The 13,947-nt window shown below is 40.4% G+C and overlaps 1 protein-coding gene across 2 annotated transcripts in view; it reads left to right on the top strand.

The window, feature by feature from the left end:
* LOC147259098 (cGMP-inhibited 3',5'-cyclic phosphodiesterase 3A-like) overlaps positions 1–13,947 on the top strand; it is a 68,314-nt gene that overhangs the window by 41,841 nt on the left and 12,526 nt on the right. For both annotated transcript variants that reach the window (XM_086209328.1, XM_086209329.1), the window contains exons 3-4: positions 5,878–6,138; positions 8,447–8,604. In XM_086209328.1, coding sequence (XP_086065454.1) covers positions 5,878–6,138; positions 8,447–8,604 — 419 coding nt within the window. The remainder of the gene's footprint in view (positions 1–5,877; positions 6,139–8,446; positions 8,605–13,947) is intronic.

Consider the following 13,947-nt stretch of genomic DNA (forward strand, 5'->3'; position numbering starts at 1 on the left):
GGAACACCAGCTATCATGTCTCCATTGCTCAAGTCTGTTACAACAGTTGATGGCATTTTTTGGAATAAATGATGTTTTGAATGATGAGATACATTCATGCATGTGCGCATATTTCTCCAGCTCTAAATGTGCGCCCCTGCAGATGGAGAAACACGCCTGCATTATTTGATTTATACATTTGCCTTTTCTTCTATATATAGAATAATATATATCTATATGATGCATGGGGGTGTTTTGATATTTAAATCATCAGACACAGCAGAGCAGGGAAGAGGAGAGACTGCAGACAGATAGCTTTTTGCTCTTGAGGAGTGATCACTGCTTTGTTTTGACTGGCGCTCACTTTGGTTTACATGAGCTGTTGTGCGGGTGTTAATCTACGACGTGTCTATTGACTCGCTGTTCCAAACTGTGTTCAAACAGGCGGTTAAAAACCTTTGGTCATATTGTACTCTGTTGTTACTCATTGTAAAATGTCATAACAGAATGTTTGTGCTTGGTGTTTGACTTGGCTTTTTGGAAGTCATAAAACGATTTATTGTCAGTTTTGTCAAATGTAGCATGTCCACAAAAGCTAGAGGCTTGGGGCCAAATATTTACTCCTTTTGTGACCCGAGGTGCTGGCAACAGGGATCGGATTAGGAGGACCAGTGGGTGTGCTTGAGGCTGGGATCAATCACATCTGCTCTTCTCCTATATTTTAGAAGCAGTTTGCTTCCTTCATTAATTCATGCAAAATACCAAACAGTTGCAAGTAGAAAAGAACCCACACACTTCTAGAGAAATTAACTCGAATGACTGGATGTCCCTTTCCTGGCAGACACAGTCTTGCCCCTGACTGTGTGAGTGTTGCCTGTAAGAGAAAGCAAGACAGGTTTTATTGTTTCATATTTAAAGTTTATTCTCATGTTGTTAAACTGCCTAGTGGTGAATCTCATATCCTACATCACGTACTAACTGGAAGGTGAATATCTCAGCAAAGAGTTGTGTGAGCATGGATGGAATTTTCCCCACATATTTAAACAAATACATTAACAAACTGTAAAGACAAAATCAGTAAATGAACACACACAATTGATTTAAATAACTGTGTGCACATCATGGAATTTACCTCCTTGGCAGATATATCCAGCTTGTGAACATCCACCCCGTTATTGTCAAGGAAACTATTGGAGAAAGCAGTGAAACGATCCATCATAACATCTGTCCTAAAGCTCTTTGTTGTGATTCTTGCTGTGCTTTTCCCAGCCAGGGGTGACTCTCAGAGGCTCATACGTGATCTGTTCTTGCAGAAAGTGAAGCCCGCTTTTACAGAGGTGGCCATAGCTGATGAGTTGAAAGTGATCGTCTAACCTGACAGGAAACTCTTATATAACCTTTTGATATTATGTAACATACTCGGAATTTGATCTGTTGCAGGATGTTCATTGATGATTCCCAAGTTTTAGGTTGCAAATTGTTGGAAGATTAAGAACATCAGGAGATACTCAGCTTTTAAAGGATAGGTAAAACTTTTTGAGTTTGGATTTCACATTCCTTTTTTTTCCCATGCAGGCACCTTACTGTTATAGCTCAAAGCTCTAAACTCCTTGTGCTACAAGCTGCCTGTGAGGTTCACACAGATGATTTTTATAGGCATTAACCATATACTTTAACAATTTATAAAGCAGCAAGGTAATGACTTGTATATTCTATCAGGCAGGTAGTGTTCCAGGTCGTAGGAATAGGAAAAACAAGATCTCTGCTCTAAACATTTCTCAATTACCACTCATGCACCTGGAGCTTCTTGTGACACTTTATTTCTCGTATCTGATTTTGGGCATTCAAGAGAACTTTCACAGAAAAAACAAAAATGGAGAGATTGTTCTGTAATGTAAATTTGCAAGTATGTTTGAAATTCAAGTTTAATGATCAGAGGAAACAGACAGAAAGGGCTGTGGTATTTGCTTTAGCTCGAAAAGGTATCAAATTTACAGCAACCAGAATGCACCGGGTTTGTTGCCTCAGAAGCAAAAAGAAGCATCCGTGTCACCTCTCTGCAACAGAGTGGACAGGCCATTTGAATTTGGGGCTGTAAGGCATCGATCTTTCTACCGCTGGCGGGTTAAATATTTGCATCCTTGTCATGACATATATCTGATTGAAAATTGTCAAACTTTAGATTTAAGTAGATTGTTCTTGAAGCAGAATCAAACCCAACACATTCATCATACCCTCCCCCTTTATGACCACTCAGATCCAGTTCTGGATTAAGTCAACCTGCATGGCACAAAGCTTATCCTATTTGCAAAGCGTGATTTGTGTGTGTACTTGTGCTGCATGCTCAGGATAAAAGCTTTTCTGTGTTTTTTTTTATGTGCCAGAGTCACTGTGTATTTGTGTCTCAGCCTTAACGCGTCTTTTCTTATGTTTCTCTGAACTTTTATGTTTGTCGAAAAAGCAGTGGTGTGAATAACAGGGAATAAAGTGGTAGTTGCCGTGCCGATGTCTGCGTACTGCATGCACAGAGTGTGGGGTTGCACGCATGTGTATTTGGAGATCCGAGACCCCCTAAGGGTCACTGTTGTCTTTGTTCAGCCAGATGTTTTCCAGCAGCCACATTCTCTTTTACCCCCCTTCGTAAACTCTGAAATCAGCCTGTAAATGAGCTGAGAGACATGTGTTTATGTCTGATCAGGACAGAATGAATTAGAGTATCAGAATGGAGGAATAATATAGAGGAAGAAGACATAGAAGACAGGAGCACAATAGTCTTCTGTCCAGAAATACGAGTCATCTTACATGAGGTTTCCTTGTCTTTAAAAGAGATTAGTCCCAGAGCCTCGCAGGCATCGCATTTATCAAGACGTGTCAGTCAACATCACATGTGGAAGAACAACCTCACAGGTGAACACATACCTTTTTGTATTCCTGAGGACCGATAGGAAAAGTGTATAAAAACAGTGACCTATCTGATATGACTAGGAAAATAAAATGCGAAACCTTCACTATTCCCGCAGGTGGATACGAATGAAAGGTGCTCACACATGTGTTGTTCGAGCCAGCCTCCTGCCACTTAGCCAGTATAAACAGAATAATTCTGGGTGTCTGGCGACTGGTGTAAATGTGAATGGGACATTGGGGGAGGAAAATCTGATAACATTCTTTGGGCAAAATGAGAACTGGTGAGCCTCTTAGATAAATGGACTGACAGCCAAGACTGACCTGTGTTTAGTTGTGGTTGTTCAAATGGTGGAGGCACAGCAATTAAGAGTGCGTTGTGAACTTTTCACTTTCCGCTGTCGAAACAAGGCCGGCTCACACTACGCTGGTACCTTCAAAGCTGCAGGGCAGACAGGGAGGAACAGATGAAGGCTACTGGCCATCTGAAGGGTCGGGAGGGATAAAGTTCAGAGTCTAGCTGACTGAGACATTACTAATGCACAGATGAGCTGGAAATGTTTCATCTTGACATTCAGTTTAAAAGCCTGCAAGTATGTCAACTCCTTCCACAGTGAAGTACTACTCCTTTGCACATCTCCATATTTTTGCCTTCTCTGAGCTCAAAGAAGCCATATATGGTGTAGAATAAAGCCTTTGATGCATGAGTGAATCTATCAACAATAAAATAGTGCACAAAGCTTGGCAGACTCTCAGTCATGGGCTGTGATTTAAAGTCGCCCTAAAATAGCATAGTCCAAAATCAGCCGTCTATTGTTTTCTATATCTTTGTGTTGTTGTGCTTGGGTTTTGTTTATGGATATAATTTGTGGGTTTTCCCTGAGCTAAGTGCACTTTTAAAAGAAAATTTGGTTATGTCTGTATGCTGGATCATGCATTTTCTATCCACATGGGACAAAGCTCTGGATGAATGTTAATTTTTGCTGCTGTGTAATTGGTACCTCACATTATTTTACATGCAGACTCTCGCAATTTGCAAATCATCATCAAACAAGTCTTTGTTGTATCAACCACATTTGCAAATTAAATCTGAGTTATAGAAACGGAAAATTAATATTTTATACTATTGGTATATAAAATGACAATCTGTGACAAACCTTCTGAGAATTATCTCCTGAATAATAAATTTTAGCTTATTGTGTCATTGTCTGGTTCATAAAAATCGCCAGGAGGCAGGAAAAACACTTCAAAATAATTGCTAAAAGTGCTACAAAGTTTTCCTTTTGAAGACAATACATCACTGCGTTCAAGCCTTGTTTCTGCTGGCTCAGGTTGTCAAAAGAAATCTGCTATTGTGGCTTTAACTGAAACTCATCCTACAGCAACGTCGGAAAGAAAAGTAGGAAAGTATGTTACAATGATTAACAGAATATAGGCACTAGTTTACTTTGATAAGTCTCATTATCAAATGATAAAGCAGAATTTTTTCCACCCTTTGAGACTGAATTATTGATTCGGTCCAGTATTAGTTGAGATTATTATGCTGGGATAGAAATATGTACATACTGGTTTACTGAGAGATTGTTTTTACTGTTACCGCACGTGCACTGGTGTCAGGTCAACATATAAACTTTATCTAACTAGATGTGATCTCGTGCCTGCAGCTGCCGGTGGTGGCCACCTCACACCATCATGAGACAAGCGTTCCCCATTTAACATTGAAATTATAAAGGTTTGTGTTAAAATCAATAATCCAAAAGGAACAAAATTCCAAAGCAATAAACTTCTCAAATGAAGCATCTTATCTTGTTTAACTATTGACAGAAATCTTAAAGATGTTTTATAATCAATAATCCAATGTGGCCACCACAGGAAGTTAGAAACAGTGACCAAGAACAATAGGGATCCAGCTTAGACTGTATTGAGAACATGTGTTGGTGAAACAGTTCTTAAGATACGGTCCAGACACGAATGGCGAGTGGCGGCGGGTGTGGTAGCGGTTACAGGGGTGAAAATGTTTCAGCTCCGCTGTCAGCAGCAGGTCTTTCCACTCTTGGAACAGTATTTGCTCTGGTGCAGGATTTCCTTTTGTCTGGCAGGAGTCATGCTGGTCCAAATGCTTACGCTAACATGATGGTTCGCAAGGAGCTGAGTGCCACAAAGGAAGCCAGTGAGAACACTGTCCAATGTGGTGCATCATTATTTTATTGCCACATTTCATGAATATGAAAACAGAAACTATTGTTTGTTTTTTAAACCTTCTACATCATACTGCTCGTACTCTTACCCTCTACTCCACTCCTCCCAGGGCGGCTCCCTCCAACTCACTCACATTAACGCTGTTATTTTCCTGCAACAACATGAAGATGGGAAAATAAGGCCTCGCTTTAATATCGGAATTATCCTTTAACCGTCAAATCAACGAACAATGTTTCCCTCGTAATCTCCTTTATAAAAATTTCCTTCTCCCTACAAGTAGGAGTTTTGCACTTTTAGGTTGGGTTATGTACTGAACTATTTCCTGGCCAGCATCCATTACTTCCTATTTCCAGTCCTGTCCTCAGTGTTAGGTTGCCTGGCAACCAACTAAGACCTCAGGTCAAATTCAACACACCCGCCAAGAAAAGGTGCAGCACATTAAGAAAAAAAAAGAAAATTCAGTATTTCTTTTTGTAATAATGAAATTAACTAGACATTTATGTCAAAATCACATGATCCTGCCTTGTAGTTTTGCATTAGCGCCATAAATGAGCCATCCTGGGGAAGAACTGCCTTTAACCTTTTGGTTCAATTATAAATCCAGCACCAAGATGTTCTGTATATACTGTATATACTGTATTTCTTACTGAACACACACATACTATTGAACAGGATGTGACGTCAATGTGCAACATGCCTGCTTCCTCAAAAAAACTTCAACTCAAATTATTACTTAGCATCAGCTCCCATTAGCCACCTATTCACTGGTGTCTACTTCTCCTTTTCTGTCTCACACAGTCATCAGGCACCACCGTCATGGTGGATATTGCCGTGATGGGAGAGGCCCATGGACTAATCACAGACCTGCTGGCTGACCCCTCTTTGCCCCCCCACACCTGCACCTCACTGCGGGCTGTCAGCAACCTGCTAACCACCCAGCTCACCTTCCAGCCGCTGCACAAGCCACGCCCTGCTCCCCTACTTAACCCCGGCGATACCTACATTTGTTCTGACTCGGAGGAGGGACCTGAGAAGGGAGAGAAGACGTCTATCCATAAGGTGAGAAAATGAATCAAGTTCACCCAAACATCAAACTTCACATCAAAAGCAGCCAACATTCTTTTTTTTTTAGTGAAGTTGCTGAAATAATCCTTAGATGGAATTGTATTCACCTTATTAAGGCCAAATGATTTATACACCACACAACACTCAACACACGATCTTTTAGCCCACGTTTCAGCTAATGAGTGCTTCCTGCTCTCAAAGCTTTTAGCATCAAATGAAGGAGTGTATTTTCTTAGAGTTGAGTGAAGAAAAATATAGCACGTCTACTGCTCAGAGCACTGTTCTCCCTTTCATAGCCACAGCTGTGTCAACATGACAGATGTGCAGAGCCAGACGGTGTGTGTATGAGTCGAGTAGAAGAAGAGAGCGAATGCATCTCTCAAAAGGTTACAAAGAAGAACGACTATGTGACACATCTACCCACAACTATACATTTACATTAAATCAGTTAGTCAACAACTTGGTCCAAAGCGGCTTACGCTATCACATCGAGGGTTTTGAGCCAGCTTTGCGACACAGTCTTCACCAGCTTTCCTGAAGGGTTTGGTAGCATTTCTTTGATTTATTTTAAAGAAGTGTAAGAAGTTAAATTAATAACCTGAGTAGGGGGGGTTTCTCATTTCTGCTGAAAGATACCAAATGAGCGACTGACCCCGCATAGCAATGCAGGAGTGAGGTGACCCGCAAGGCTGGAGGAGCGTGGCGAGTTTTGGAACCTAACCGTAGATTACAGATTGGATCTAAGTATTAATCTGAGATTTTCTTAGCAAAGATCTCCAACCTGGGCTTCCATGGAAGCTGTTGTGGTCAACGGCTGCCCCTCTATTTAGCCAGTCCCTAGGCTGAGGTGTATTCTCACAGTGTCTGAACTTTATAAAAGCGGAGTGGAGAGCAAAGCTGCCCTCGTTAGGCCTCGTCTCCCGAGAGACGCCATGCCCAGCTCCAACTGCCTGGGAGAAGAAAACGGAGGAAGAGTGACGTCGGTCAGTGGAGGAGTGAGATGCTCGCTTCTTTGCCCCCTGGCTAAGAGTTAGATGTTTGTCCTGGTGCATACTGATGCGTTTCAAGCACTTTTTCAAGACTCATTTTTGTGTCTCACAAAGACATGCTTTCCATGCAGCAGAAGAAGGCAGCACAGTCACACATTCCTAAAGCTGTGCTTAAACTCTGAGCAGAACTATGTAACATTAATTGCACACAGATATTTGTAAAGACAGTTGACACTTACAGGCTTCAGCTGTTATTTTTGTCTTCGTTTCTTGTGAATGCTGTTGCTGATTGATTGTGATGCTGCAAAATCACATTGTAGAATCCACATTTGACTTCAAAACATGTAGTATGTCATCTTTTATGCATGTTTTTTAATAAAATTGTTGAATAGACTGCAATGTGTTATAAATAATTCCTCATTAAACATTATGATATCATTAGACAGTTTTTTGTGAAGAGCTGATATGTTTTGTGTTGATTATGTGTCAAGGTTTAGTGAGTACAGATTATTATTTTCAGATTTGTTCAGACTAAACTTGAAATAAACTTGTCGTCTTAATTCTGCTGAGATTGTAGTGAGGGGTAATAGTTGCATATTTCTTCATTATGGGAATAATTAAGTGTTCCTTAAACCAGGAGCATGTGCTTGTATGTGACACCTTGGTCTTAATGGGCTCATTCAGAATTCTGAGACGAGCGATACTGGGTCACCAAGCAGAAGAAGACTGAGAGTCTGCCATGTTTTGTGCTGTTCTGCCAAGCTGCTGCATGGCACCGAACAGATGGAGGCATCACAAGGACACAGACCGCTGGGATTCCAAAGAAAGAGCAAAGAGAAGACAGAAAAAGAAATGAACTGAGACAAACAAGAGAATGAGAGGCAAAGAGGCAGAACCTCTATGATGAAATGTATCAGTGCAGTGTGATTTTATACCATGGGGAGTCTTGTTAGCTCCACTTCCACTCACTGATGACTCTCCTTGTAACCAGCAATAAAAAAGAAAATAAAAAGCTTGTAATTATTCAAACCTATCTAGGTTGTTACTACCTGTGTAATTAATTTTTTATCTTGGTTAGATGCTGGGAAAAGTCATCTAAATGATCCATCCGACTGAAAAAAATGAATGCACATTATATTTTTCTTGCAGATGGGAGTACTTTTAAATCTTTGATCTAAACGCAAACACAATTACAGCCATTTTATTTAATCCTGCTGGGGGAGAGAGTTTTATTCATTTATTCAGAAGGGTTTTTCTTCTAGTGTTGATATTGCATTCACTTATTTTTCTATGTGTGCTCTGTATGTATGCAGCGTCTGAGGCGGAGTCTCCATCCCGGCCTTCTAAGGAGGATCTCTTCCACGTGGACGACCACCACCTCTGCCACAGGCCTGCCTACCATTGAGCCAGGGCCCGTCCGAAGGGACCGCAGTGCCAGCATCAAACCCTACCATGAAACACTTACATGCAGGTACCACGGCTGAATGACTGATGACATTTCTATTTCTCTCTCACAGTTTCTCATCTTCGCAGAGAGTGACTTTACTTAGAAAGTGCAGTCCCTTGTCTTCATTTTTTTTTCCACTTGCTCTATATTTGATGTATTTGAAGCACCCAAATACTCCCTGTTTTACCACCATTTCAACTGATTGGTTATTCAATACCAATTAATTCCTACAATCACGGGAAGGAAGACTCCTACAGTGGCTTTGACATCGTGACACATCAGTCTGAGGTTTATGAGGTCCATTCCAAGCGGTGTGGCTGTAGTTATATTGAAGACATCAGCATGACTGAACAGTAATGGCGCAGCGGTTCAGAAAAGGATGTGTGTGCAGTGGTAGCCAGAATGGAAATGTGCCCCACAGGCAAACGTATTAACCTGAATAAGTAAGAAACACATCCACTCTCAGTGCATTAGTGCTGAAGATAGTATGAGATGCATTCTACACAGGAGTATCATGAGTAGGGCCGTATGATGCTAATACAATGGAGGATGCGTGTTTTTGTTAAAGACTTGTCAGACGGAAGGCTGCAGGTTTGTGTGCATTCATGGGCATCATGGACGCATTTGTATGTGTGGTGGGATTTGTGCTTGGATAACTTTCTGGTTCACACACACATAGTAGGTGCCAGTATTGCTCCTTAATGCTCCACCTCATTGAGTGTTTTTCATTTGCCAAAAAGAGGCAAAACACACTATCAACATATATTAACATTGTGTTCATCCTGTACTGAAAATCTGATATCCTTGCAACCCTTAAACAGTCATCCAACATGCTTTTTTCTGGCATTTTTTTCAGTAAATCACACATGCATTAAATCTAGAATAAACACAATATTAATTTATTAGTAGTTATGAGGGATAAGTGAAGTATTTCAGCTTCATTTACAGTGAACTATTCAGTATAATTTACTGTGATCAGCGCAGAGATTACATTCCTTACAATTTGCGAGTGATTACTGTGACGTTATGTTTGGATAATCTTAGAACAGCTCAGGAGAAAGCATGTTTTTTTATGAATTTTCAAAGTGCTAGATTCCACTTGGAAGTGTTCAGCTGCGTACGTGTACTCGAAAATGAGTTATTGCGCATACGATGTTTTTATAACGTGAGAAGGCAAGCAGCACTCGACAACACATGCTCACTTGCTCTGTTGGCTCTCAGCAAAAAAGAGTTTGTTTCTTTTTTATATTTGATCTTCTCAGTTTCTCCCTTGTTGTGTTTGTGTCATGGCTGCAAGAGCCTTCAGACAGAGGCTAGTGTTTGTAAAGACAGATGCTTCTTGGCTACTCTGATCAGCACTATAGTATCACAAATGCATGCAGTACAGATTAGCGGTCAGGCAGCTAATGCCCAATTTAATTTAGTATTTAACTGTGTGTGTTTGTAGTGTTGTTGCTCAGAGTTTAATCCTCAAATGTTAAGAACATTTGCCTGATGTCTAAAGCAATGCTGGATATTCATTATTTATGTGCAGCAGTGCTGCAGAGAGCCATGTCTGGTGTCTGACTCAGAGACACGCTGCAAACAGTCTGCTTGAATTCAAACAATACTGGTTTCAAATGTTGAGAACTTGTTCTGATCTTTTTCAATTTTTGTGCAATTGCAGGTGAATAAAATGTTAACTTAACTCTGGTATTCAAATATTTGTAATTCTGATGCATGACTATTTGTTTCCAAAGCAAGAAAAATAAAGGACATTCTGTAAACCTCTGTACATTCTGTACAAACAGAATAGATCTAATAGGCATTTTTATTAAAGTATCTCAAATATTTACTTCACCATCCAGAGAGGTTCTAGCTAAAAAGTAGTTCATTGCCATCGGAAACCCCACAAACTTGCTAGAAAGAGTTAAAATTGAAACGAGGCATGACTGTGCAGGAGCAGGGTATCGGTCCTGTCTTCAATTAATTTAGAAACAAATTTTTTTCATAAATAGTTTTGGATGGGTTTGACGTCTCGAGAGCATGTGCCATTATTGTTTTTATTGTAGATGTTGAGACCATTGACAAGTGGAGCCAGTGATTTTAAGAAATATGTATTGAATTGTGATTATTGTGACCTGTATTTTAGTATGATTGCAATATCAGAGAAAATGTTAATATCTTCATTATTATTCTCGTTTTCACTAAAAACACCATTAAAATAATTGTAATGGGCTTTTATGAGTTTCGTCAGCTCATGTGACACCTCACTAACTGCTCTGTGCTACTAAATCATGTGTGTCAACGCTGTGATCACGTTTTTTTCTTCGTGTGAATTTATTTATTTATTTTTTGTGCATATTTCAGCTCAGATTGGAGAGTGTTGCACAGGATGTTTGTGCACTAAACAAGCCCTTCACTTGCAGTTTTAGAGGGTGTTGGTGAAAAAGTCTGCCTCTCACGTACCAGTGCTCAGCTCTCTGCTGGCCCACTTCTAGTCACATGACTCCATCTCTGGTGTTTCCTTCAGAAATGCATCTAATAAAACGCACTTAATACTCGTACAATTCAGGACTCGTGCATCCTTCATACCTTTGGTACCTTATGCTCTGTGAAAATCAAACTTATGAGCAGCCTTGCGCAGGGAGGAATTCAGCGTGTGTACTCTGCATGCTAGATTGTTTACTGTACCGTGTTAGCAGCACTAAAATAAATCTCCGCACTCTGTTTTGGTTTGAGAATTGTGTGGCCCGAGTCCGTCATCGCCTTTTTTGTGTCTGTTTGCACGATGGCAGCACAAAGTTCTGTAAATATAAGCCCACCGAACAGTTGTTGTACACAAAGACCCTGTTTCCTGGTCTTAAAGCTTAGCCCGGCCCAGTAATATGGCCACTTATGTTGGTGTGAGTATAAACAAACACCTGGGCCTCTCCTTCCTTTCACCAGAACCCCACAATTATCACACACATTCACACTTGGACACACTGTCACAGCTGCTTCTTCTGGCTGGGGGATACACAGACACAAACGGAGAGTACAGACAGTCTCTTGGTTTAGTTGACTGAGTAACACCTTATTTAAATTTTGTGTTAAGCATCTGGCTCTCATTCACATGATGAAAAAGAGAGCTGGCGAACTGTTTAATGGCAACTTGCTGTTGTTTGGATCAAACCTGGATGGTTCGATTAGCAAAAAGGCAAATGGCCATCTGTTTGGTGGGCTTCCATACAACATTTACAAATGTGAGGAGAAGAGGGGAGCGATGTAGTGACGTATGAAGCGTATTAATTTATTTACAGATAAAACAAAACAGCAGCAATCATAGCTGATATGTAATGAGTCATGTAAGAGAAGGGGGACAGAGCGAGAGAGCACATGGAGGGAAAGAAAAAGAACACATGGCTTCAATTGCCTTCTCTCTGCTCCATCATCAAATCTGTATAATCTTAATTAGGACATTAGGCTTTTTCCATCATGTCAGCGCTCACTGACATACAGTGTTTAAATGGAATAACACCAACTTCAAAGTGAAAATATCTGGCTTTTTTTAATCACACAGACACAATATAAAAGGGGCGATTGAATACACTTCTCTCGGCTCCAGCCACTGTGCCGTTATCTTCTTCACGTCATCTGGCTCAAGTGTAGGTAGATTACTGGAAGCAGAAATAATGGCTGCTGTGTTTATCGTGGCTTGGACACTGTCCGTTTGGGCTATGAACCAAAGGTAATCTGTCAACCTGCTGTGAGTGGTTCAGTATAAAATCTGGGAGTAAACTACAGCGAAGGGGGACGGGGGGGTGTGCAGAGTCCAGTCAGAGCTTATTGCATGCTTTGAAACATTAAGATAAACAAAATGGAAGGAGGAGAGGCTGTTCTCAGAAAAAAAAAAACAGACAATGTTGCAATTTAGGCAGAATTTGCTTTTGCAGGATAATTAACTTGATTAAGGCCTACATTTAAGAATGCCAACGTGCTTTAGTTTGAGAGTCTGTGAGAACAGAAGTCATTTTCCAGGAACAGGCTTCCACTTGACTGTTGTGCAGCACTATGACGTTTTTTCTGCAAAACTGGAGACGCAATCTGACCTTTGACCTTTTTCGTATTCGTCTGTTTTGCTTATTAACTTACTTTTTTCCTCACACCAAAGCGACGTCCTTTGCAACGAGCCACTCTGCTGCCTGATCATGTTGAAAAATAGAATCGATCATGAGGGCTCCTACAAATAAAAGTGCATTTTACCTTTGAGAAAAAAACAGCATAAAAAGTGTGACGTAATTTGAAAGATTATTTTACACATATTTTATTATTCAGCATTTAATTTATTTGCATGTTTATTTTTTATTTTTTTTTCATCTGGCAGACCAAATCAAATCTAATGGCAGACTACCCGTCTCCACTTTGGGCAGCCCTGGTTTATGCTTCTAAATGGAAATAACTGTACAAAGCACAGCAGAGGAAATAAAAGGAAATGCTGCAAGAGCTTTTTCCTCATTCCCCCAGGATTTCTATAAGTAACTAGTTCAGTTAATAGCTTAACACTTGAACAACTGCAACAATTGCACTTTTACGTATCATTCAATTATTTTTTTTTAATCTTCTCAAAAATGTGTGTGCAGTTCCAGATTTAAAAAAAGCACTACTCAAAACAAATGAAGATCACGGTCTGTTTCACAGAAACAGCACATTGTGAAAACCTGTTTTTGTGTTCCAGACTGAAATAATGTCCAGTTTTAACATTTAGCTGAACGATCCTCCCTATTAGACAAGTAAATGTTAGGGAAAATATTCTGTTTGCCATGTAAGAGGCAAGAAAACATACTGGAATGTGTTGAATTTGAACTGTAGTTATAGCTTTCAAGCTAAGTGTAGCTTCAGTGCTAACTACTGTGGCTACACGTTTTTTTTGTGATAAAAGCAAAGTCACTTGATACCTGACTACCAGATTCCTCAAGTGAAAATGGCTGGCATTCTTATTTACATTCTGCGCTGAGGGCTCAATGTCAGTAGCTGAGGTTATTCTGCTGCATTAGCAGAATTGGAAGCATAGCTGCCAGTTCTTCAACTTTCATTAAAAGTAAACCTTTTAAGCCAAGCACCAGTGCCTGCCCAGACCCCCCTGACAATAATGTACTAACTGTTCGCCCGCCAAACTATCAAACTATTTTATATTCCACACCTGCTAGGCATTACACACAGTGCTCCGACCTGGCCATGCAAACACAACAGAACTTTCTTTGTTGGGGCCTTAGAACCATTAGGCTGGGTGGGTGCAGCTCAAACGTGTTCAAGAAACAATTTATCAGAGGGAGATAGACACACTACAGGCCTTTGTGCTCCCTGTGACACCATGCTCTAACGATAGGCATTTCCTGCCCCGAGAAG

Source organism: Aulostomus chinensis, chromosome 7, assembly GCF_037954235.1.
Source record: "Aulostomus chinensis isolate RoL2024-O1b breed Wild chromosome 7, RoL_Achi_v1.0, whole genome shotgun sequence".
NCBI lineage: Eukaryota > Metazoa > Chordata > Actinopteri > Syngnathiformes > Aulostomidae > Aulostomus > Aulostomus chinensis.